General features: G+C 30.4%; 3 protein-coding genes across 6 annotated transcripts; 1 reads left to right on the plus strand and 2 right to left on the minus strand.

Moving 5' to 3' along the window:
- Positions 1–796: 796 nt before the first annotated feature.
- Positions 797–5,603, plus strand: LOC101504916 (cell division cycle 20.2, cofactor of APC complex-like). Its single transcript, XM_004497804.4, has 8 exons — positions 797–1,174; positions 1,262–1,363; positions 1,529–1,720; positions 2,941–3,207; positions 3,300–3,402; positions 3,663–3,979; positions 4,066–4,227; positions 5,277–5,603. Exons 1-8 carry the CDS (start codon positions 1,103–1,105, stop codon positions 5,418–5,420), a joined length of 1,359 nt encoding a protein of 452 aa, XP_004497861.1. The 5' UTR covers positions 797–1,102; the 3' UTR covers positions 5,421–5,603.
- Positions 5,604–5,730: 127 nt separating this feature from the next.
- LOC140920144 (uncharacterized) lies at positions 5,731–8,698 on the minus strand. Of its 4 annotated transcripts, none has more exons than XM_073367573.1 (4): positions 8,528–8,698; positions 7,050–7,490; positions 6,699–6,830; positions 5,731–6,102 (listed from the first exon to the last, which is right to left on the minus strand). In XM_073367573.1, the coding sequence occupies exons 2-4, from the start codon at positions 7,452–7,454 to the stop codon at positions 6,070–6,072; spliced, it is 570 nt and encodes a 189-aa protein (XP_073223674.1). In that variant the 5' UTR covers positions 7,455–7,490; positions 8,528–8,698; the 3' UTR covers positions 5,731–6,069. The 4 variants fall into 4 exon arrangements, with proteins under 4 accessions (XP_073223674.1, XP_073223673.1, XP_073223675.1 ...); XM_073367572.1 differs by having other exon boundaries at positions 7,704–8,698; XM_073367574.1 differs by having other exon boundaries at positions 7,050–7,169; positions 7,311–8,698.
- A 147-nt stretch (positions 8,699–8,845) lies between these two features.
- Positions 8,846–14,985, minus strand: LOC101504598 (casein kinase 1-like protein 10). The gene is made up of 14 exons (XM_004497803.4): positions 14,586–14,985; positions 14,460–14,500; positions 12,739–12,808; positions 12,460–12,608; positions 12,276–12,371; positions 11,518–11,588; positions 11,257–11,318; positions 11,089–11,152; positions 10,916–11,000; positions 10,500–10,626; positions 10,334–10,407; positions 10,184–10,244; positions 9,754–9,887; positions 8,846–9,624 (listed from the first exon to the last, which is right to left on the minus strand). Exons 1-14 carry the CDS (start codon positions 14,659–14,661, stop codon positions 9,343–9,345), a joined length of 1,392 nt encoding a protein of 463 aa, XP_004497860.1. The 5' UTR covers positions 14,662–14,985; the 3' UTR covers positions 8,846–9,342.
- Between the last annotated feature and the right edge of the window lie 12,187 nt (positions 14,986–27,172).

The following is a 27,172-nucleotide window of genomic DNA, read 5'->3' on the forward strand; positions in this document are numbered from 1 at the left end:
AAATAACACGGTTAATTTTTGTTTTTAAATTGAAGTAATTTATATGTGAGGCGACTCTAGCACCCTCCAATGATCTAGGTGACTTAGTGTACAAAATATTCAAAATTCTTGCATTTTTTTTAAAGTTAAAAGTTGAGAGCCTTGTTTTAGTATGTATTGCTTTTCCATGACTATGAAGAGTAGTCAATATCTGCGATTGTACAAAAACTAAAATACAAAAAAGAGTGAGTTTGGATTCTCATGTGAAAAACTTGAATTCCAAAGAAATAATACAATTGGATTATTACAAAAGGTAAAAGAATTGATCTAATAAATTGGTGTTTAAACCTACAAAACGACTTCGAGGCATGTGGTAGTATTTTTTACCACTTTCTACAAAATTATTTTATTAATAAATATAAAATTTATTTTTATTTATCTAATTTCTCTTCCTTTTAAAACTCTCTTTTTATCTCCTCCAAACTTTTAAACAAAACGTGTATGAATATAGTCAATTGATGGTATGATATATCAGTACCGGATACAAATAATGAGTTGGGATGCGTGGATTTTTTTATAAAAGAAAGTACAATTATGTTAATATAATTTTACCTTTTTATTAAATAAAATTTAGAATAAAAAAAAAATAGTGTTTCAGTTCAAAAAAAAATTACAATTTATTGAACATTTATAACTTACAAGGTTCACGTGTAATAAAAGTTTAAATTTTTTTAACTTAATAATAATTTTCTTTAATTGAACACTTATAACTTACAAGATTCACATACAATAAGATTTTAATTTTTTTTGGACATAATGACAGTTTTCTTTCTTGAGCACGCGTTGATATTTTTATGAAATCTATTACAATAAAAATAAAAATAAAAGATTGTTTCATGTTGATTAGATTTGGGTAATTTACGACTTGTTGAGTAGAAAATAGCAACGGTCTAAAAATATATATAGTTGGCGCCAAACTCTTTCTTCTATTTCATTATTCTTCCGTTATTACTCTCTTAAAACGCTCTTTCTTTTCATCAATCTTCATCATCATCTTCTTCTTCTTCTTTTAATTCTCTTTCTTTTCATCATAATCATCAATCAGTTCATCTTCGAAGACACAATGTGGAATCTTGATTGTGATTGGTACACTCCAAGAAGCCTCCTCAGCACTCCAACCGATTATCATTTTCCAGTATTAATCTTCTTTATTATGATTTTTCTAATATATTTATGTAATCATGATGCATGTTCATTCTGATTTTTCTTTCTTTCTTTACAGGGTGATCGGTTCATACCTAATAGGAGTTTGATGGATCTTGATCAAGCCCACACTTTCCTCACTAACAAACCAACCCAAAAATTTCACAATAAACATTTCAATGTAACTTTCTTTCCTTTTTTTTTTTTAAGTTTTCATCTTTTCAATACTTTAAGTTTTCAAGATTACGTTTTGAATCGTTTCTTGTATGTATGAATGTTTTTGAAATTGTTCATTTTATCTTGTTTTATTTAACATTGTGTTATATAAATGTTGTTATAATGATAGGATGCGTATAGACAGAAATTGGATGAGAAACTGACTTTGGATTCAGAAGGGAAGCCGTTTCGGATGTTAGTTTTTAGGGGAAGTCCAAAAGTAAGTAAAAAATCCATTCGTCATATGGATGTGATTCGACAAGAAGAGGAAGCGGCATTTCAAAACAACCGCAATCAACTTATCCGTCGTAGGCTGCCTAAGGTTTTTTTCTTATCAATCTACTTTTATTCAGTACAGTCAACTGCGGATCATAAAAAAAATAGCAATTTGTTCAAATTCTACTATGTTATAGTGCTGCAATAGTGACTATTTGACAACAATATGTAGTAAATAGCATATTGCGGAGCAATAGAAATTTGTCCAATTTTCGCTATGTTATAGCCGCTATTTGACAACATTGTTTTTATCGAGTTTCATTTTAAATATAGTGACCATTTAATTCATTTGTCAAATAAATTTATTGTTGTGTGATAGAATACATATATCTGTATGCAAAATGCATCTATATATCTGTCCACATTTTTAATCATTTCAAGTGTAACATAGTTTGTGGTCATAGCTATCACTATAGATAGCATCATGAATGTTTCAGTTAAGTGTCTAACATTTGTTGTGTTGTTAGTGAAAACGTTTCTAAGCTGTTCTAAAATATGGGCTTGAATGTGATGATGTCTCTATCTTTATGACTTCACACAATCAAATTTGTACCACCTTTGCAAAATGATTAATCTCATTTTTTACTTTGCTCTTTGGATTCATAGGAAAGGAATAGTTTATAAGTTTAATGTGTTATAGTCATAATATAAATCAAATTTGAAAGCCTGCCTGTGGCCATATTAAACTCATTAACAGCTACAAGGAATTTATTGTTGTGTGATTTTATCCTTAAAGACAAAACCATCTTAAAAACATATATAAGGAAACATGAATAATGATAATTGAGACTAAGTTTGGTGGAAACTAAATTGGTGTTGAGATATGACTTCTGAATATAGTTTCTTGCAAAGACCTTGATGTCTTCAACTTAGTAAAAAAATTTGTTTTTCATAATTACTGGAATTTGAGGTCTTTTAGTCTGTTTTTCGATGAGATTATTTTTTGTTTGTATATACCAAAATGCCTAATTTTTCACATTCCTTTTGAAAAGATTAATGAGCAAGTGTTTTAAAAGAGTGTTGTCAAATGTCAACTATAGCGCTATAACACATCAGAATTTGAACAAATTGTTATTGTTCTGCGATACACTATTTTAGCACAAAATATTGTCAAAAAGCTGCTACAACAGAGCTTTTAAACTGCAGCATAGCTGAATCTGAAAAAATCGTTATTTTTTGTGATCCCCGACAACATTGTTTTAAACTTGTACTGATTGATAAGAAGAATGATTTCTGATTGAATAAACTGATTAACTGTGCTTGCAGAAGGAATCAAGAGTATTGGATGCGCCAAAAATAAGAAATGATTTCTACACAAACACTATGGATTGGGGGAAAAACAACATTCTAGCTGTTGCTTTAGGCAGAGAAATATACCTTTGGAACTCAGTTACTGCTGATGTATTTCAGTTGTTTAAAGCCAATGATAACAATTATCCAACTAGTGTTTCCTGGTCGGAGGATTCAAAGTATTTGGCAACAGGATTTATGCACTCTAATCTTCATCTCTTTGATGCCGAGACTTCCAAGACGGTATATATGCATCTCTCTATTCATCTTCTTGTTTGTATGATCAGTGATTACACTATGACATGGTGGACTTATTATTGGTTTTTGATTTTCAGATAAGAAAGCTAGAAGGTCATAGTCAAAGGATAGCAACTCTAGCATGGAATGGTCATATTTTAACTTCTGGAAGCCATGACAAATCTATAATCAACCATGATGGTAAATAGATTTAGTTGTTCGCATGAAATTTTCTGATGTATTATTCAGGGCTGGACCAAGGATAAGGTTTTGCTAAAACCTTTTCTTCGCGTCTACAAAAAGTCTAGTGTTTTTACAGACAAAACTTGCTTCAAACTTCACTTATTATTGAGTTTTATTGGGCCGGCCTGATATTATTTATGTATACATTAATCTACTGATCATAAAATAAAATGATGTAACCTAACATCTTGCTGTATTTTTATGTTCTTGGTATGCAGTTAGAGCAAAAAGTAATGTGACTTCCCGGGTAAAAGGACACAAAGCAGAGGTTTGCGGTTTAAAATGGTCGAAAAGGCGAAATATATTGGCGAGTGGTGGCAATGAAAATCACATCTATATATGGGAATCAAATAAAATGAACTCATCAAATTTCTTGCATTGTTTTAAAGGCCATTGTGCTGCTGTCAAAGCACTTGCTTGGTGCCCTTATGATTCATCAGTGCTTGCTTCTGGAGGTGGCACGGATGATCGATGTATTAAGCTATGGAATGTACAAAAGGGAACCAATATTTGCAGCATAGATACCAAAGCTCAGGCAAGAAAAAGCATTTGTTTTTCTAATCTCAGTAACTATGTCATCTATCATTTAGTTTCTTAAGAATGGTTTTGTATCTTATGCAGGTTTGTGGATTAGAATGGAATAGACATCACAAAGAGATATTAAGTGGCCATGGATTTAGTACAAGTGCAGAATACAATCAACTTTGTTTGTGGGAGTATCCATCTATGACTAAAGTTGGAGGCTTGGACCCTCATGCTTCGAGAGTCCTCCATCTTTCTCAGGTATGCTGCAAAGTTATAGTCTAGTGTGAATTGAGTTCTTGTTGATTGTGATATGCTAATGAGTTCTAATTATGCGGTCTAAGGTTTGATTTCTAAAAAGTGACATAACTACTAATTTACTAACACTTTCTTACAAATAACATTATCTAAAGAGTCATGTATTAAGCAAGGCCAACAAGGCCTCAAAAAAAATCAGTACATACTGCTTCATAGATAGATGGTTTAACATCACAAGTTTACAATCAAATCCACAAGCCACTTCACCTATGTGACTACGTGGTGCACAGTCAAATAGAGTAATTAAGAAGGGGTTGAGAATATAACAAGTCTAATTAATTAGGAATATAGTTGTGGAAAATCTTCAATTACAAATTTACAATTTGTCTAAAAAATTTGCCTTTTTTTCTACTGAAAAATGGTCAGTAAAATTGTTGTTGAGTAATCAAGTTTTTATCAACTCTTATATTTTCAAAATTGAAGTATTTACAGTTTGTTTCTTTTTTGAGAGAGATTATATGTTGGTTTTACTTTTTCTCTCATTGTTTCTTCTATAAAAAGAAAAGTCATTATTTCTTCTTTTATCCTCGTCTTCATATTCTTTTCAAGACCTTGAAGTGAATTATCAGAGGAGATACTTGATATCAAAGTAGTGCAAAATGTATCATTGTTAAAAAAGGAATTAATACTCCAATAGAAGTTTTAAGTTATATCAAAGTACTAGATTCATTTTCAAATGTATATACTGCTGCCTATAGAATATTATTAATACAGTTAGCAGTAGTTTTTCAAAATTAAAATTGTTTAAATCATATATGAGATCAACAATGCTACAAGGTAGATTGAACAGATTTGTCATCTTATCTATTGAGAGTGAAATGTAATAATTACTTCATTACAAACATTTGGTAAATGTTCTTAGAATTCAAAAAATTGAAAACCTAATCTAAAAATCGATAATTTAAATAATTGATATTAAATCTCTTTAAAAAGTTTGCATTAGACCTCGAAATTTTTGTACACGTCCAATGATTATTTCTTATGTCTTACAGAGTCCAGATGGATTAACAACAGTTTCAGCTGGAGCAGACGAGACTCTTCGTTTTTGGGATGTTTTTGGGCCACCTGCTACTAAAACAAAAGAAGCTTCGGTTCTGGATAACCTTTTGTCGTTGAAGATATCACCAATAAGATGATGAAAACATAATTTTGTTCTTAGTAGTATTCTTTTATGTAAATTATTAGTATTTTTCACATTGTTTTTACTATAACAGTGCAAGTCGATTTTTTTAATTATTATTTTGACAATAATTGATTTTCCTTTTGTAACAAATATTATTCTAGGAAATTTAATGAAGTACTATTTTTTTTTTCAGTAATTAATTACTTATTTATAAACTGTTATAGAGAACTTAATAAAATGAGTACAATAACTTATAGGTATGCCATCGAATGTATTTCTTTTTATAAATATATCCACATGAGTGTTTATATCATGAAATAAACTGAAAAAAGGAAGACACATAAATAAATTGATCAAAACTATAGAATTAACTGGCAGATTTAATATCCATCACTCGACCACAGTATTCAGATACAACATCGATACCTACTGATAAGTGATAAACAAACTAATGGCCATTCTCCAGAACACCAGAATAGACTAAGCAATCAAATCATGAAAATAATTCCCAAAAAATGCAACTCCTTGAAAGCTTGGATAACTTTAAAATAAATCTAAAATTTGAAGAACATCTTGCGTATCCTTTTTATAAATACTCGCCATATATTAGTAAAGGACGTTAAGAACGAGACATCATTTGTTCGAACAAGCAAGGAACAACTTCATGAGCACCAATGTCCGAATCTTCTGGCTCCCTGAATATAGAAAATTTTACAATCTCAAACTTAGTATATATAACCAAAAGTTGAGTACAGGGAATGCTAAGCACGTGAAATAAGTATATGACAGCAAAATTTGCATACTAATCGTTGCGACCATCGTAGCGACATTTTGCAACAGGGGTCACAACGCTAATTATTCAAAGGAGAATGTTTTTTAAAAGAAACATTCCCTTTATGCATGTTTTCCCAAATGGAAGTACAATTAAAACAGCTTATGATTTCTGAACACAAAAACAAAGCCTGATAAGGAGAAAAATCTTTTGAATTTCTAAACAAGCTGATTATGAATAGGAATTTCATTTTCTAAGACTAGCATATGATATTAAAACTTTGTATGTCTGTTCAGAACATTTTCAATATAGTGCATTTGAAACATAAACAGGGTTAAGTAACTAATAGAGAAAAAATTAATAAAAAAGCTGAGTGTAGAAACCACTATTGTAGGCATAATCCTTGCACAGAAAAAAAAAAAAGTTTTGATAGACGAGTCTATCTTTGTAATATTGCTTACCATAAATTACAAAAATAATATAGCAAATAAGTGCATGCAGAAAGGGTGGGAGAGAAACCTGCACAGTGTTTCCATTTTCATTCGAACCGGAAATAAACCACAATTTTCGCAGGGAAGGGAACTCAAATTGACCAAAGAAACCATCATTCTGTGCATGTTTCCATTTCCTTGATCCTTGTCCTTTCCAGACCTGCAGACACCGAACATTATTTAAGAAATTTGCAGTAATCAAGACTTTGTAAATCTAACTGAATGAGTGAACAAACAGTCCATCTAAACTGCACAGATAACCGAAAAAACATGACATCCTATTGAACTTTCCAATTAATTATGGAATTTTAACAACCTATATTGTCTTTATATAGAAGATTCACCCTCACATTTAACGCATTAAGAAATCAAAAGTTACTTGTGGATAAGCAATGATGTTTTTGGAAGTCACTAAGCATGCTGCTTTGGAGAAAGACTCCGCGGCGTACTGCCTAAGAAATGAAAAGCAGCTTCTGTGTGTTTGTGGTAATTCAAAGGCCTGGAAAATGAAATGAGACACAAGATTAAAAGTAAAAAATACCACATTGATATAGGTAACTTTATTGAGTTTCTCTTGATAATCATAGTGAACCATAATGAAAACCATTTGAAAATTGAATAGGAAAATATAAAAACATGCCCTATTGATATTCACAAATGGAGGATACTTGTTGGTTTGCGCCTTTTCCTTATCATGAAGAAAGTAAACTATAGAACCCACTGAAGAAGTTTCATGCCATGATTTTATAGTAGTCTCCATTGTCTCGGCAAGGAATGAGAACATGTCTTTCTCACATTCTTCAGATCCATGCTTTTCAGACTGCAAGGGGAGATCTTAAATTACAATATAAGTCATGCCAAATCCAAAGTTAAAGGAATGAGATATATTTCTGACATTTTGTTGTTCAAGCCTTTTTCCAGTTTTCGATAATTAAGTTTTCAGTGTTGAATTTGAATGAATGCAATGTTCAGTATTGAATATATTGATATACTGTCTTTTTCTCATATAAATGATTGGCAATATGAAGGTTACCAAAATGGCAGGTCCAACATTCGTCTCCCTTGTTGGTTGGCACAAGCCCTTCTGCGCACTCGTGTGTATTTCTTAGGAACACCCCTTTCTCAGCTCTTTTTATATGTTTTGTATTTGGTCTTTCCTTTGCCCCTAAAATTTGAGTCCTAACCCTTAGTTTTAGGAGTTCCTAAGCTATTAGCCTACTCATATTAGTTACAAGCTCTTCACTTGAGAACTCTTAATGAGGTGCTGGAATTGAATTTTGGGGAGGCGAAGAAAAGACACTACAAAACCAGTAAAAAGAGTTGGGAAAGGAGTTTAAATTAAAACGGTGAATGGTAGTTAAACACACCACCATGTCAATTCGCATGTCCTTTGACAACTGTCACATTATGTTTTGACACCATGGTTTCAAATTGTGGCTGATGGTTGTTTTTACAACAACCCCACTTGTGTTTTTCCTATGTTTCCAACATTATTCTCAACATTCACATTAATTTTGTTACCATGGAGTTTAAAATCCAAAAAATATTATTCTTGAAGTTTCTTTTGCCACCATCAATTGGCCACTTTAGCTTTCTGATGTTACAACACTTACAACTAGAGACCAAGATTTAGAAACCCATGGAAGAATGATGGAGAAAAAACAAATTAGTGCAAATTAGGAATTGGAAGATATATTCATATCAATTGGGATTTTACTTTTATAAAAAGGTGATTGAACAAAACTAAGAAAAGATACCAAAACTATGGATAATCTCTTATGCCTATGAGGTTGACCATGGAAGCAACTTGCCGGCTACAAGGAGTGATTGAGCAAATCAGATAAACAAAAGACTTACATATGGTCTTCATCAATTTGGAGAAAGTGTGTTTTAGGGTGCCAAGAGTAGTTTTGTGGAAAACCCTAGAAAAGAAAGGGGTTAAGTTTGCCTGGAAGGGCCACAAAGGATTTCCCAATGTCAACTGCACCAATTATCAACTTCAAGCCCCTACTTTTTACTTCTTGGATGCATTTACATTTTGCAGATGATATTGTCTTCCTTGCGGATACATGAGGCCGATGGAGAAAAAGACAAATTGCATATATGGAATGTATGTTAAGCAAAAGGTGGACCGTGCCTATATTTTAATCAAAAAGAGTACAACAACTTTGTAGATGCCAGAAAAAACTTTAAAGTTTTAACCTTAGAGGCTCCAATCAATTTAGAAATAGAACAAAAGTTCGAGTTTACACCTGTGCACTGTTACACAACAGTCTCGTGTTTTTCTCCAATCCAAATTAGGAGCCACCCATTCCCAGTGATGCAATGGAAGGGTGCAAAAACTTGCAAAGCATATTAGACTTTGCAGTTTCTTTTTCCTTTTGTCCAATAGAAAAAAAAAATGTAGATAATGTGTATTTATATTTATATTTATTACAAGAAACCATCTCTCATGTATAAACAAATTCCTAAACATAGAGACTCTTCATGAATGGTTCCATGCTTAGATAATCATGGAAGAACATCTGAAGAAGCATACAAGGCCAAAGCTTCATTGAGAAATTTCAATAAGCTTTTGGCCTTGAATGGACCCCAACACAACTGAGTAAATGAACAGGTGTGAAGGGTGGATGTCTCAAAAAAGGAAGAGATGCAACCATTACAGTTTTCTCTCATTTCCTTTTCCCTGTACTAATTGACAGGAGCTCAAAACTCCGGAGTGTATCATCGCGGCTACCTCGTGTCCCTGCGGTGGCACGGGTGAAGGATGGTTTGGACTCAAAACCTGGTTGAACCCTTTGAGTAGAAGATAGACGACTACTGCCCGAGATCAATCGACTAGAACGACTTTCACTAGGTTCCCCAGAAGAGCTAGGTCTGCTGCTTGATATGATAGGCCTTTTCGAAGCACTGCCATGACGAGTAGAACTGCGAGCCCTGTCAGAATCAGGTTGCTACAGAGACCGAGTGTTGAACAACATGTAAATTTTTAGAAGTCAAAGGCATTATGTATAATAAACTGAACCAAAAAACAAAACAAAAGACAAACCATACAAAAGAAAATAATGTGAAGAGACACTAACCACATCTTTGGGAGATGGTGTATTATCTAAAGATCTGTGCTTGGAAAGATCCTTATGCAGCCCATGCCCCGAGCCATTCCTTCTAGAAAATGCCCCCACTGCACCTGATAATCTATCTCGAATCTCTTTTCCGACTAAAATAAAAGGTATTAGGGGTTAGCCTATAATGAAAGTCTTTTCATTGACAGCTCCTGAACTAAAATAACACCAACTTTGCAGTGCATCATGTAAACATCCAAATTATTTAAACAAGTGGATAACTCAAGTCTCAATCTCAAACTTGATATGATAATAAAGAGGACGCATGCAGAAAATGAAACTTAGAGACTGATGAATCTATGACAAATCAAAACCATGTATAACGTTTTTCAATATTGAAGTGAAATGCTTCAGAATGAAACAGATTCCAGATCTTGCAATAGGAATAAACCTGAAGGTCGTTCTAATCTCTCTCCAGATGGTCCTGGGTTTAAGACTGGTTTCACACTTGGCTGTTGAAAATGCAACGTAAAAAATTAAATCAGCAAGAACAAGAACCGGTGACTTATATATGAAGATTAAAAATATTAGAATTACTCACCCGTGTTCTAGAACTGGATCCTATTTGAGGATACTTCAATATAGTCCAATCAAATACATAGTCAAACTGATAACCTGCAAAAGCGCCATTTCTGATAAGGTACTTTCAGAGCTTTGAAAGATCTTTCAACTGAGGAACAAAAAAGCTTATGCATCTACAAGATAACCTTCTCTAATGAAAAGGTCTCGGAAGAGTCTCTTAAGATATGAATAATCGGGTTTATCTTCAAACCGCAACGATCGGCAATAGTGGAAATATGATGTGAATTCTGTTGGATGTGACTTGCACAAGACCTGTACCAGAAATTCATACTGTAAATTATTTGCAAATTGTAACCAATGAAATTGGAAAAAAGAATTCATTGATTAGTCTGCTGCTCAATCAAATGAATAAAAGTAAAGATCATGGTGCTTAAAAAGAAATGTTTACGCATGATACAGAAAAATAAAGGTAAAAAAATAATACTCATGAAATTCAATTAAATTCTGTAGAAAACAAGACATCATCCCAACATACTCAATGATCCAAATCATCGAAGTAAAGTATATTCTATAAAAGCTTCTTGCAAGTAAATGCCGGTACCTCTATTGGAGTAAGCATCTTCTTTTCACTTATCTTGTCGTATTTCTGCTTTTTAGTGCCAGCTTTCAAGCCTTGCCATGGAAGACTGGAAATTTTTTGCTATACTAAGTTAGAAAATATAATGGCAAGGACAATGAAAGAAGTAAGAATCTTGGCGTCCAGTTCCAACCAACCTTCCTCTCAAAAAGTACATTAGTACATAACCAAGCGATTCAAGATCATCTCTTCTGCTTTGTTCTGCAAGATAATCAAAACAAGAGATGTAAATGTACACCCAGCTTAAATGAGAATTTCAATGAACAAATTATTCCTGAGTATTTGAAATAAATTGCCTCACTCACCAACTCCAAGGTGAGTGTTAACACTTGCATATCGAGCGGTTCCGGTGAGATTCTTATTTTCCCTATTGAAAGAAAAATAGTGCAACAAAAATCAACATATCCATTATTGCACATTCATTGTAACAGCCACCAACGGAATGGCAGAAAATAAAAAATTCAAACTTAAAGGTAGCTGTAGAAAGATGAGGCAAGGACAACATATACTGAAGGAACCAAAGGAAAACAAGCTAAACATCCAAAACAAAATTTTATATTCTGTACCTGTATGGTATATGCTTATGTGTTTGAAGATCACGATACTTTTTCGCAAGGCCATAGTCAATAATGTAAACCTGTAATAATTGAAAGAGAATCAAGAAACTTGACATAGGATACATAAGAACGCAAAACATTTTAGTGAATAAGATTTAACAATTTGCAGGCAAAAATAAAGGCCTGTTTGATTTCTGTTTCTATTTTAAGAAACAATGAAAACAAGTTGCTTTCATTGATTCCAGTACAAAACTTTGAAAACATAAAACAAATCGGCATTTTTTATTCTTATAAGTTCTAATTGAAATCGTAAACAAGAAATTAAAATTAAAAATGTTTTTTTGAAGTCAAACAGGTCATAAATCAAAATTGCATATATGCATATCTTCAACATTTAGGAAAATAAGACCCTTAAAAACCAAAGAATACAAATACCACTTCAGAAGTGTTTTAAGAGAGCACCTAGAATTATATATGAATAGTACAATAACTGGTACTTTATTTGTATTGAGTGAGAATGAGCAATCAACAAGGAAGTACACTGCCCATTATGGATTCTGAACAGGAGGAAATAGGTCGAGTATAGTAAAAGTCATCTACCTATGGCAACTAAACACAACAGCTAATAAGGAATTAAAAAGACCAATGGGAGAGACGAAAAAGAAAGAATACAGTCCTCCCAAGAAGTGAGAGAGGTAATCGCGCTTAAACTCCCTAGAAGATACTGCTGAATTACAATAAATGTAGGAAAGTGATAGATTAGATACCTGATTTGCCTTGCGGCCTAAACCCATTAAAAAGTTGTCGGGCTTTATATCACGATGCAGAAAGCCCCGGGAGTGCATATACTCTACTCTGTTTATCTAGGTAAAGTGGTATTGAGGTAAATCAGAAGAATACTTTGGCTGTATGTTAGAAATCTGGTTTTCTTGAAATTAAAGCTATACTCACTAGTTGATCTGCAAGCATCAACACTGTTTTCAGAGAGAATTTTCTACTGCAATAGTTAAACAAGTCTTCAAGGCTTGGTCCAAGAAGGTCAATAGCCATGACATTGTAGTCACCCTCCACTCCAGACCACTTTATATGAGGTATGCCGGCTACAAACAAAAATTAATCAGATGAACTCAAACTATTAAGTTTGCTTTATGAAAGTAAACAGCAGCAAATCTATGCTGCATGAAAAGAAACTGAACAGGTGTAAATTCCAGAGGAAAAAAGAAAACTTACTTCCTCCTTGAAGAAGCATATACAATTTGGACTCATAGAGAAGTTGAGGATGCTTTGTCTTCACAGATTCCTGAGAAGCCAATGAATATTTAGAGAAAAGTATTGGCACATGCATTAAGTTATGCTCTCCAAAAAAAGTCTACGGACACCAACAAATAACAATCATGAAGCACAAAGCCAAAACTTGCGGATTTTAAAGCAAACCAGGTTTGAGACAGTGTCATAAGCTATTAGTATGCCTAATAAGAAGTATATAAAATCTATAAGTCTTGAAGCAAGGAATAGCACATCAAAAAATAATATGCAAACAAAATCCTTGACTAAGTTCAGATCTTATGCAGCATTTACGGGGCTGAAGGGGAGCGCATAGTTAAGCAGCCTCGTGTTGTCTTGAATAAAGACAAAAGGGGGCAAACAAACTCCATGAATAGATACATACATAAAATACATTCCAATTATCAGAATATTGAATGCTTGAAGAAAATCATTACAGGAATGTGAAATAAACCAATGTTGTCAAAATCAATAAATTACATAGGAGGATTGGAAGGGGGTTAAAGATTGTGAATCACCAATCATGTGCTTTTAGCATGAAGTGTAAGCTCCTACCAGAAATATAATTTGCTAATACATGTAACAATGTCAGTAAAATTCAAGTAATGAATGACATAAAAGTTTGTAGGGTTTGGAGTCTTAAGATTGAGTGGCCTTTGGTTTTATTTTTCAGAAATAGCCGACTAGGCAACATGATGGGTTTGTCCAACTCCAGCCTCAACAATGCCACAATCAATCATGACGATCACACCAAATTGTGTTTCTTAGTATGGTTGTGACCATAGCAGCAAGCAAAACTTGTAGAAAATATGCAGTCCTAAGATCTTTCACACAGTTTTGAGATTTGACAACCTTAGGAGTCAGGAATATAAGCTTTATGTCAGACCATATAAGTGTGTATTTGTTCGAACAATCGATAAACATGATTTTGAATATAATTGATGTGGTAATAATTAAGTTTGAAGTATAGTGCTTTATATTTGGATGATATTACTCTGATAATGTGGTGACTGCTGAGGAGATTGTAGGTGATAATAAATATTTTGAAATATTTCTATCTAGATAACAAGGATGAGTTTGGCACCTTCCCTTAACAACTTTTGATACTGTGTTTGGAAACAAGTATGTGCCCTTCACCACGCAGTAGCCCAACACTTCAAAGTGTAGCTTTAGTTCAACCCCTAGATTCCACCTTGGAAAGTGTTTTCCAAACAAATGTTGAGTTTGTTATTTTAAATCATTGTTCGGTTTATAATAATGAAGGTGCGAGTGATGTGAACGGCTACGAGTACTTAGGTAACCAGCTGGATCAAGTATGGATAATGAAGTAAGTTGTTACCAACACAGGTCTGGATATAGGTATGAGGACGGACAGGTACAATAGGACCCTATCTATGGTCATCCCTACATAGGTGGTTGGAGAGATAAAGAGGTCATGGATTCAATCCCTCCACTAACAAAAATAACAACAAACATTTTCCATTAAAAAAATGTGTGCAAGAACCCTAACTGAAGTTCAACCAACTAGTAAGCAACCACTAACACAATTCAAGTCAAAAGTATAAAACAACAAGACACCATTAGTTCACTACAACAACAATACAATACATCATCCATTCACCAACTAAAAAAAATATAGCATTATGAGAGTCCATAACTTCACTCACCAGCTTAACAGCCACTTCCTCTTCAGTTTGAACATTAACACCTGAAACAAACAAGTTCAAATTATTCAAAGAAAACAAAAAATAATAAAAATTAAAAATTAAAAAACAAAATGATAAAGTCCGTACCTAAATAAAGCTCGCCAAATGATCCACTCCCAATTTTCCTCCCAAGCTTAAATTTTCCACCAACAACAAGATCCATGATAACAACTCTAATAAAATTCAAACCTCTTCTATTCTTTTAACTTAAATTACAAGCCACTCTACTTAACTAAAAAAATGAAATTCCAAAAATCTCATATCAGATCCATCAATACGGCACCGTATAAGAAAATCTAGAAACGCGTAAAAGGTGAAGGACGAAAAGGAATCTATTGGTTGAGATATTCGCGCAGAGAGAGAAGGATTTTTGGAGTGAATAGTTTGGATCTGTGAGTTGAGGTGAATGAAGGAAATAAAGTGAGCTCCGAAATTTTTTAGATTTTGTAGGAAACAAATTGGATATCAGGAAGTGAATGATTGTGGAGGTATGTACCAAAAAATCATTAATTATTCAGTCGATAAACTTTCCCAATTTTTTATTTAAATTTTACTTTTCTAACTTTTTTAGATTTTGTCCAAAAAATATAACATTTTGAGAAATATACTTCAGAAAAATAATTTCCTTTTTGTTTAATCACCCTGGGCCTTAGGCGGATAAAATATTAATATTCCATTTATAAATTTTTACTATACGTGTGTCAACGAAAGTTTGGTTTATATATATTTTTTTTTTAGTTTCACATCATTTTGAAAGTTTATCATATCAATAATATATATAAAATTTTGCATAGATCTAATATCATTTAACATATTATTAAAACTTAATAATTGGTATTTAATAATAGTGTATAAAAATTTTGATATATTTAAATAATATATTAAATAATTTTAAATTTATATAAAATTTATATATATAATTTATACAATATTAATTTTTTATTGAATATAAATAAATAAATAAATAAATAAATTTAAAATATATAAAGATGATTAAGAGGGATTGAAAGAATCCGAGAATAATGGTATAAATAGTTTTGTATTTTCGATGTAATACTTCAATTTGAATATAATATAATCAATTTTTAAAATATTACATATCTTGATAATAACTCTTAAAATAAAAATATATTACAAATCTACTCCGTAAGTCTTAAATAATAATAATAATAATAATAATAATAATAATAATAATAATAATAATAATGGTCTAGATTATTTTAAACATGTAAAATTGAATTTTGTGACAATAATTTAAATTTTAATAAATAAAAATAATGTATTGAGAATATTATGTTAGAGAGTGTATTGTAATAATTTCTTTTTAATAATTGTTTAAAATTTATTGAGTCTTTTAAAATCTTAAAAATCTTTCAAATCTTATAAATTTTTATAGTAAAAGTTATTTGAAATTCAAATTACAAATAATCTTTTAAAATTTTAAAAGTTATTAAAATCTTGCAAGTTTTATAAAATCCACATGACTTTTTTCATAAATAAATTGTCTTTTAAAAAATTCAATACACCCCCATTAATTAATTAACTAAATTGTAGTTTTATAAATTTTTATATGACAAAATGTTATTGTTGATTATGATTACTAAAGACCTGGAAAACTGTTGTTTCGATTTGACATCAAGTTTAGTATATAAATATTACATTGCAGTTTTATAAATTTTATGCTTATTTTTTGGTATACAGATTTTTAATTTTTTATAAGACAAAATATTGACTGCGTTGACTAAAAGTTGGAGCAAAAATTATTGCTCCAGTTTAACATCAAGTTTAATTTAATATATGAAGGTACGAATACTTAATTAAAATGATGAAGTATCTGGAGACAACCAAAAGTAAATAAGCAATTATTCTCAACAAAGTATTTAAATGTAGCCGAAAAGTCAACAAATCATTACTTGGAAATTGGAAGTATGCGAGGCAAAATCATTAGTGTATTATGAAAACAATAAGTAATTAATTAAATTGTATTTTTTAAATTTTTTATACGGCAAAATATTGACTGAGTGGACTAAAGAATTTGAGGAATTTATTGCGTTAGTTTAATATCAAGTTTAATTTAAGACTAGATATTATACTCCTGCCGGATACACGAAAAAAAAATTTTAACAAAAACTTTTCCGATTGTATAAATATATATAATAAGTAAATCGTATAAAATTGATATTTGAAGACGTTGTACATAAAACATAAAATATTGTACAACATATAGAGCCGAATTAATCTTTATTGGAGTGCAATAGGGGTTTTCAAAAAAACCAAAAACTGAATTAAATTGTCGAACCGAACTGGTTTTGAACTGAACTAGTTTAAGAATCGAACTGATTTTGTAAAACTAGAATTGAATCGAACCGAACCGGTTTTTCAATTCAAAAACCGAACCGAACCGGTTTTTTGTATAAAAACTGAACCAGTTTTTATTTTAAAAAACTTGAACTGAACTTTTTTTAGAAGTAATTAGGGGTAATTATGTAAATTTTGACCTATATGAACAAAAAAATTAAGTTAAACCAGTTCAGTTCGGTTCAAAATAATAAATCGGTGTACCACTTTTATAAACTGGTTCGGTTCGGTTCTTTGAACTAAAAACCGGTTCAGTTCGGTTTTTCCAAACTGAAAACTAGTTCGGTTCAATTTTCAAACGGTTCTAGTTCAGAACTGAACTTTGTCCACCCCTAGAGTGCAATACAAATTCAAAAGCAAGATTTCGATAAATAAATAAAAAATTGAGATATTTTAATGTTAAAGGTATTATAATAATTTTGAGAGTAAAGATTTATTTTGATCTCTAAATTTTAAGAGATTTAATTTAGTCCTTTAGAAAATTAAAAATATATTTTAGTCTTTAAGAAAAATAAATCGAGTCAAATAAGTTTTGATAAATTTTAAAAGACTCAATTAAATTTCTAAAAACATTAAAAACACATTTTAGTCTTTAAGAAAAATAAATTGAAAAAATTTAGTTCTTCGCTCAATTTAGGGAAAAATAAATCCTAGTGTTATTTCATCTAGAGATAAATCATTTTGATTCTATAGTAGTATGCAATTCTGAAGGTGTGACTTATGTCGTCTCTGTCGTTTGATTCATAAGTTGCATTTTCTTCTTCACTTTCACGTTTTTCTTCTTCGTCCTCGCGGAAAGTGCATTATTGTTCTTCTTGCCTGCATTTTTTAAGGTGTCATTTAATGTACAAAATACCATTGTGGTTTAGTTTAGATTTTATTGATGTTATTTTTTAAATTATATTATAATTTAGTGAATTTTTTGCTGCAAGGATTAAATTGTTTATTTAATTATTGTTAGGGACTTAATTGTCTATTTTTAATTATCATCAAATACTTAATTATCTTTTTTTTTGTAGAAATTATATGTGGGAGAATCAAATTGATGAATCATTGGACAAATTAGTAAAAAAAACTTAATCTTTTAATTGTGATTCACATAAGGACTAATTTGATCCAATTTATTTTTCTTAAGTACTAAAAAGTGTTTTTATTTTTTATCAATGACTAAAATGAGTCTTTAAGAATTTCTCATGGACCAAAATGGATATCTACTCTAATTTTAAATAAATTTTATCTTTCTTATTTTTAAAATATAAATTTTATAATTAAGTATCTCAATTGTTATACCTTTTTATATTTGTAATGCCTTTTAATTGTTATACTTTATCATTTGTATTCCTAAATATATTTAAAAATTATAATCTTATTGATAGATCTAAACCTCTTGATTTATCATCTTGAGCCATAAACATAATATATGTGTGTAACACCATACAAAGTATCGTGTCAACTTGTCAACCAAATGAAAGTGAGTATTACTTTAAGCAAATTCTAAATGTCAAGTTTTCCAATCATATATAGGTGTGTTTGCAATGTCAACATAAAAAAGATTAAAGAGACAAAAAAAATGGATATTTTTAAATGTATGGATATGATAAAATGTATATTTTTAAATGTGTGGATATGATAGATGTACTATACGAAAAAGAAGCAAATGAAAAATTTAGTAATAACAAAGAAAAATAGAAATATAAAACATTTTGACGAGTGTTAAGTCAATAAAAACATAAATTAATAAGAATACTAAATACTTAATTAAAATGATAAAGTGTTAAAAAGTTATAAAATTATCATCGATTTATGAAGGAGATTTAATATGTACAAACTAAACAACTTTTATATATAAATATATTGTTAAAAACTCGTTAACTACTCTAACAAAATTTGAGGTTATAGTTTATTTAATTTTTTAATTTAATTCACCATACAATGGTTCAATCAATAAAAGAGTTTAATATCAAATAATTTTGATGTCTCGTGATCTTCAAATTTTAATTTAATTGATAAATATCAAAATTGTTAGGTTAAATTTCTTGTTTTAAGATGACATTTTTGACATTGCAGTTGTGTGGGTGGATTTATGATAATATTTATCTTTCATCTATACATCTCAATTTTTTATTTTTTTTTATCTATTCTCTGTCTTAAAATGAGTATCATTTCTTTTTCCTGAATTTTCAATATAAAAAAATAAAAAAGATAATTTTTATTAATTCACATTAAAAAAAGAGTGATTAATTCACAAGTAAAAAATTTCTATCAACGGTGCATCAAAATCATTATTTTACATTTTTAATTGTTTATATATATATATATATATATATATATATATATATTTATTTGTTATAACCATGATGGTTTGGAGAACAATTTCTTACCTTGTTTTGATGATAACAAAATGTATTTTGTGGGAACAATTTAATGTACTAATAATTTAATCGAGTGTGCTGAAAATAAGCTAGAGGAAGCTCCCAAGATCAAAGGAACTACGTCCACAAGAGGATACCACATATGATACCACCAGAAGACATGACCAAAGGAAGTCACCAGACGAAGCAAACAGATCAGAGAAAAGAAACAACATGAGCCCTTCATTGTGTTGAACTGTACATTAGAGGAAGCAAACATATTAAGAGGAAATGGAATAAAAGAACGGATCATAGGAAATGAACAATACATTATATTCATTATCTCCAAAGGATCTGCCACTGCCTCTAAGTATCTAAGTCTAACGATATACCTTTGATAATATGTTTCCAATGTTTTACATTTGGAGATAAAACTCTAAAGTCAAGGGCAACATGCTCCAATAAGTTGCCTCCAACAAAGCAACAAAAGCAAGCATCTGACTCTAATTTACAATGTCGACTGTGTCTCTAATAAGTTGCCTCTTGATCCGTTGTCGCACACGGGTCAAATACAATTGATAAAGTGTAAATCGAGGTAATAACTCGAATCATTTCACAAGGACTTCTGAAATAATAATAATAACCGAATTCGAAGTTGAAATTAAAAAGTTTTTTTTTAGATTTTTGATTTAAAAAATGAGCAAAACGATTAATTCACTTATTCGAGTTTCAGACCTATCAATGAGTTTAATTTCTAATTCATGATTGTATTATTATTTGACTATAGAATTGATCAAACAAACGTAATCAATCATATGTGAATTTGGTTTCTTTGATTGGATTAAGCATCACAATCATCAAAATATTACAATTAACGATCAAGCGTCGCAAAATTATTATTCAATTAAATTCGAAACCGAAACCAAATTATGTCAAATAAATTTAATTGCTCCTATTGAAATTCAATTTAAACAATCAGAATATCAATATAATCAAATAAACAAGAATATAACCATGAATCGAAATTGACAGTGTAACCTAAATCTCAAGGTGTTGATGAAACTCTGAACTCGTGGATTAATCTTATAAAATTAGTCTTCCATGAAATTAAAATAAAAACTGTTTATTTCTTGTAGCAATCTGAATCCTAATATTTTCGTTCGTAGAAAAGAAACAAAACTGTCAATATATAGTACTCAATATTGGGCTTTAGGGTTTAAAAAATAAGTGACCCACTATTTAAAATTATTACAAAAGTCCAGATTATGAAATCTGTAATTTAGGCCTAGTAAAGTTTGGTATTCAGATTTTATTCCAAAACAAAAATTGTAGCTTTGAATTTTAGCTTTCCAACGCCTGCTCGTATGCGCCAATCCGATATCCAGAGCTCAAGTTATGACCTACAGAGCGAAAAAGAGACAAAATACAAGTAATAAAATAAAAATAATAAAATTATAATTCAACTTCGACCCAAAGTTTAGAAACAAACTAAAAATATTAATCTAAGCTATAAAGAGCTTTTGAAATACCAAACTAAAAAGCTAGAAACATGTGCCCAAATGCTATGATCACCTCTGGTCAGTAATTTAACACAAGAAGATTATTGGGTCTGACTCTGAACTTCACACTACTTCTGACTCTGATATTTAGACTTTGCCTTCAACAAAAGCAAGCGTCTGACTATGAGAAAGTCAATGCCTATGATGAAAAAGTTAACACAACATAAAAAAGTCAACGACTTTGACTCTAATAAAAGTCGTGACTCTGGAAGCTGAATCTGAAGATACGTTCTACATACAACACATAAACATAATCTAATGAAGGCTCACTGCCTCTGACTCTGATATTGAAGATTTAAATGACCAAACAATTATTTTTGTCCACACTTGAATAGATTAAAGTGCTCAGTTAAATACATTCTTAATTGCACCAGACTGAATATCTAATCAAATAGAAATAATTCAATTCAAATTCACGACAACTGATCTATGCAATCAAAGTTAGAACATCCTGTAATCAAAGCAACGATCAAGAATTGAATTTCAGCAACTGACAAAAAACAATCAATAAATGAATTTTAGTAAATGACAAACAATGATCAAGAAATGAATTTCAACAACCGTCAAACAACAATCATAAAATTCAAAGCTCAAGAAGAAATAACAAATTCAAAGCAATAGTCAACTAAACATCTAGACACAAATCAAAGCAACAATCTTTAGAACTTGAATGCAACAGGAAGATCGGGAAATTGAAGTAATCAAAATTAAATAATTTGAACGTTGAAATCAGAATGTTGGAAGAAGAAGAAGAAGAAGCAATTTGAATAGCTCAAATAGTTTACATCTATAAATGGTTTTCACCACTTGAAAAACCCTACATAAACCATATACGAAGCAACAAGAACAAAAAATATACGAGTTGAATATCAATCAATCATCAAGCACTTGCTTTTTACTATGTGTAATAATGTAAGCATCCTTTAGTGAGAGTAAACCCATAAATAAAAATCAAACACTTGCGTAACCTGGCCCGATAGTGGCTGTAAATCCTCAACGACTTGCGGTTTTCAAGTTAGATGTTGAGAAGACTTAACTTGTGAAATTAAATGGTTGTAATTTGGTCTAAATTACTAGATTAAATCATTATGGTTAAAGAGATTGGACGTAGCTAACAGATTGGTAGTGAATCAAGATAAATTAATGTGTTATCCTAATTCCCCTTATTTACTGTCTCTATTGATACTTATTCTATTTTTACCATTTGTTAGTCTAGAAATTTTTTAAAATTGAATACACAATTCAAACCCTTATTTTCTCATGTATTTTCCATCTACAATTTTAAAATAATTTTACAAAATATTTTGAGTTTTTTTTCCTAATCTTTCTTTGTATTTTGAAATTATTGTTGTTATAATATTTTAATAATATACGATGATAAAAATATTTGATCTTTATTTTGTGGTGAAAAAAGTATTTGATCTTTTGATAACTTCTAATTATGTAAATATTTTTTGTCAAAATTAATGTAAATATTTGATTAGCTATTTTAAGATTTTTTTTTTTGTTATGATCAGATATTTTAGGATTTGAAATAGTAAAGAAATACAATAAAAGTATACAATTTTCACTAAAAATTCATATAAATTTAAATGTGTTTTTGATTTCCTATTTTAATAAATCTCTAATTTTATTTCTTCTATTTTTCTACTTGAAATTTTGCCCTATTTCTAAAAGAACAATGCTATTATTTACGAAGAATGTCTTCTATAAAACCCAAGAATGTCATTGTGGCATCATTTCCTCTTTTTATAACAAAATATTAATTAAAAAGAAGTTAATTACAAAACAGTTTTGGTGGAATAATGAAATTGTATTTTTTTTTTCATTTCTGGTGTTAGTTTTCAAATTTAACACTGAAAGAGGACGGTTTTTCGTAATTTACACGATGAGGGTTTTTCTTAATTTACACCATCGTGTGATTGCAACAAAAATCTCTTTGAAATGTTAAACATTTTTATTTCTAGAATTATTGACATTTGGTTTTTTAATTTGAGTTTCAATTTGATCATGCAACAATAACTTAAATGATGTGTAGAAAAGTTTACACCATGATATATAAAATTACGGTGATGTAGAATTTTAATTTAATGATACATTATTTAATATTATTTTTATAGTTTTCGAAAATAAAATAAAATAAGATAAATAATTTTTTTTTTAAATTTCTTTCCTTTGCTTTAAAAGTTTCTCAAACTAAAATAAAATTTACTTTTCTTTATCTTAAAAATCTCATGAAAATAATTCATATTTTGTTTAAATTACTTTAAACCTGTATCAAATTTAAAACAAATATCTTATTTTTAATTACTTTTCCTTGTCCACAATACCAATTTAAAAAAAATTAAAAAGTAGAGATACCAAAATGTAAAAAGATTGTAGATTCATTAAAATAACGAGACTAAAACTGTATTTTAGTCAATATGTATGAGTTCGTTTGATTTGATATACAAAAAAGTTAATATTGAAAAGAATAGTGCATGTCAAACATTAGACAACTTTTAATCTAATATTGTTTGGTGGATAAAATAATAATAATAATAATAATAATAATAATAATAATAATAATAATAATGTGTAATTTACTAAAAAAACTATGATTCTATTCATATAAACATTTATGAATGTAAATGTTCTTAGGAGCAACAAGATAGAGAGAAGATAGCGAGACAGATAGCAAAGAAGATAAAGAGATGATAGAGATAGAAAAGAGAAAATAGTTGATGGAGATAATGTTTTGAGTTGAAAATAAAATGTTATTTTGATATTTCAAAAATCAAAATAAGTTACATCTTTCTATTTTGAATTTAAGATTTGAATTTTGAGTCAATATTTAGTTTTTATTTTTGACTCAATAATTAACACTTAAAAACTTAAAAAAATTAAGTTTGAAAAAAATAATTCAAGTTAAAAAATGAATTATATGTTATATAAATTTATAATTCAGTTATAATTTTAACAATACTGGTTGAAAGTTGTGTTTATCAAAGGCGGCATTTGATGGGTTTTAGATGAGCGGTGATCGATGTGCTAGTCACAGTGGTCGGCAGGGTCAAAGAAGTGGTCAACTTAGGTCCAAGTGGTGGTTAGTAGACACGAAGTAGTACTCAATTAAAGTCAAAGTGGTGATCGGTAGACACGAACGAAGTAGTGCTCGATTATAATCAAAGTAGTGGACAATAATAGTGGTTGGCAAGGTCAAATTGGCTAGTGGGGGTCAAAAAGGTAGTAGACGAGACCAAAATGGTGGTGGTAGTGATGGTAGTCAAAGTTGTGGTTGGAAATTGTTAAAGTGGTGGTCGACAATAGTTAAAACGGTAGTAGTTAAAGTGGTAATTGACAATAGTTAAAGTGGTGATCAAAATGTTAGTCGATGGTGATCAGAATTGTGGTTAAAGTAGAAGTCAACGGTGATTAACAGAGTCACATCGGTGGTCTATTGTGATCCATAATAGTTAAAATGACATATTGAGTTAAAATAATTTATTAATTTTTAAGAAAAAACTGTTTTTATTTATAAAAAAAAAAAAATTCTCAAGGGGATAAACACTCGAAATACATATCAACATCCTTGAAAACAATACATCTCTGAGAGCCTACCAAAGACATTTAAGTCCCCGAATGTTGGCTTGTCCAAAAATAATTTTCAAAGGCTTCGTTATGCAAAACCACTGCTGCACAAGGACCAGCAGTTGCCGCTCCTAATAACATTTTTTAGAACTATTGCCGCTGTTATATTTTAATTTTTATAACCGTTTCTAACAATTAATTATTATTTAAATCATTTTTTATTCAAATTTAATTTAAATAATTCTTTATTTAAAATATAATATGATTATTAATAGAATTAAAATTTAAAATTCCAACAAATTAATGATTGGTTATGATGTACCTACCAAATCTATCTTGATTTGTTATTGATTAATTGAGATTTATCCACTTTAAACTCTAAAATGATTTACTCACTTTAAAAGTTCTAAATCTCTTTTCCCCAATCTTGCTTTCCTCTCACCCCATGTGATTCTCCTTCTTGTTATTATGGTGGGAGTTTGGATTTTATTAAATGTAATAGGAACCATCCATTTCATTAGGTGCCACAACCAAATGTAGCATATTGCATCAAAATAACGTAGTGATGCGATGGGTAACAGAGAGGGTGAGATTTGAAGGTTCCATTATAAGGTCCAATAGATCTGCAAATATAAGTTGAATCATATGGTTATTATAACACTTTTGCTTCCCACACTCCTCATTTTGCTTCCCACGCCTAGAGCAGTCAATTTGACAAGCCCCCTAATTATTGGCCCCAGCCCACATTTTGAAGGGGCCAAAAAAATTAATAATTTAAAAGGCCCCAAAAAACAAGGCCCCCTAAATTAAAAGCCCCCTAAAAATTTGTGGGCTTAGGAGGCCTCTAGGCCCACTTTTTTTAAAAAAGAATCAATTTTCTTTTTTGAGAAATAAAGTTTTTCAATTTTTTAACTGAGATTTTTTTTTCTATAATATTTTCCGATTTTTTTCGATAAAAAATATTCGATTTTTTTCGATAAAAATTTCCGATAAAAAATTTCTGACTTTTTTTGATAAATTTTTTTGATTTTTTTCGATAAAAAGTTTCCGATTTTTTTCGATAAAAATGTCCTATTTTTTTTCGATAAAAAATTTCCGATTTTTTTCGATAAAAAATGTCCGATTTTTTTCGATAAAAAATTTCGAATTTTTTTCGATAAAAAATGTCCGACTTTTTTTGGATAAAAAATTTCCCATTTTTTTTTGATAAAAAGTTTCTGATTTTTTTTTCGATAAAAAGTTTCTAATTTTTTTTTTCGATAAAAATTTTCACTTTTTTTTAATAAATTTTTTTTTTCATGAAAAAAATTTTAAAATTAACAAAATATTGGGGCCTATGGGCCCTTAGAGCCCCCTCCCTTATGCCCCATTAAATAATGGGCCTAAATTAAGGGTCCCTTAAAAGATTATTTTGATAGGGGGCCTAATAATAAAACAAAAAAAAGTAAGGGGGCCTTGTAGTTGGGGGCTTTTTTGACAGCTCTACCCACGCCTCTCAATTTTTTTTATAAATTCAAAATACTCAAACTACCCTTCCCTCTTTATTCAATTAACTCATCATTTCTATCTTCATTATCTTCATCTTCATTAACCTAACACCTTCATCTTCAATCATCTTCAACATTCTTGAATCATTTTTGCCATCTTCAATCATCTTCAACATTCTTAAATCATTTTCAACACCTACATCATCTTCAACACCTACATCATCTTCAATACCTTCATCATCTTCAACACCTTCATCAGTTCAATCATCTTCAATCAAGTAACCAATGGTTGTTTTTTGAATGGTTGTTTTTCAAGTTGGTGTTATTGAATGTTTATCAATGGTTGTTTTTGAATGGTGTTCGTGTTTTTTTGAATGTTTTCTGGGTTTTTTGAATGTTGTTTTCTGGGTTTGATGATTGTTGTTCACGTAGAGTTTAGTTTTAGAGGTGACGTACGTGAACTCAGATCACGTATGATGATGGAGTTCAAGTACATGAACTCATATCACATAGGTTGACGTGAACTCAGATCACGTACGTAAACTCAGATCACGTAGGTTGATGGAGTTCACGTACGTGAACTCAGTTCACGTATGTTGATGGTGTTCACTTGAAGTTGACGTATGGGTTCATTTAAGGAGTTCACGTAGGCTTTATAGAGTTCACGTAGGTTATGTTTCTGGACTTCATAAATGTTATATTGTTATGTTGTTTTGATAATGATTTGTTTATGCAGAAATGGTGCGCACAATGTTTACTAATAGAGCGGTTTGTGTTATACTCGACGAGGGGACTTTGACTGATGACGGTCGTCGTGTTAGACCAACCGCTTCTGCACGGGCTCACCGTGCTCAGCGTGGACTGCATGAACAACGAAGATTACGGAAGCAACAAGTAGAACAAACACAACCAGAAGAGGCCCAACCTGAAGAGGTCCAAGCGGAAGAGGCCCAACAGGAGGAAACAAATGACAAATATTTTGGTGGTCCGGTTGACAGGTCTGTCCTAAGGGCATATGGGGATCATGTTGTGACACGACTATGGGACAACGTGGTAAATTTCTGAATCAAATTAAATTTTTAATAGTTCCTTAATTTGTTTTAACTTATATTTGTTCGGTTAATTTATTTTAGGATCGCGGAGAGTTAATGGTTTTTAGCAACGACAAAAATTAAAAAGAAGCTGTCATTGAAAATCAAGAGGTTGAGAAACTTGTTAAAAGTTCTGGTTTATATACGTTGCTAAAATGCAGCTAAGAGATGATCAACAAAGGTCTAATTTCTTCCTTTGTCGAGAGATGTCATCGCGACACCAACAACTTTCATCTTCCAATTATCCTTCGAAGCAAC

Source organism: Cicer arietinum, chromosome 4, assembly GCF_000331145.2.
Source record: "Cicer arietinum cultivar CDC Frontier isolate Library 1 chromosome 4, Cicar.CDCFrontier_v2.0, whole genome shotgun sequence".
Taxonomy (NCBI): domain Eukaryota; kingdom Viridiplantae; phylum Streptophyta; class Magnoliopsida; order Fabales; family Fabaceae; genus Cicer; species Cicer arietinum.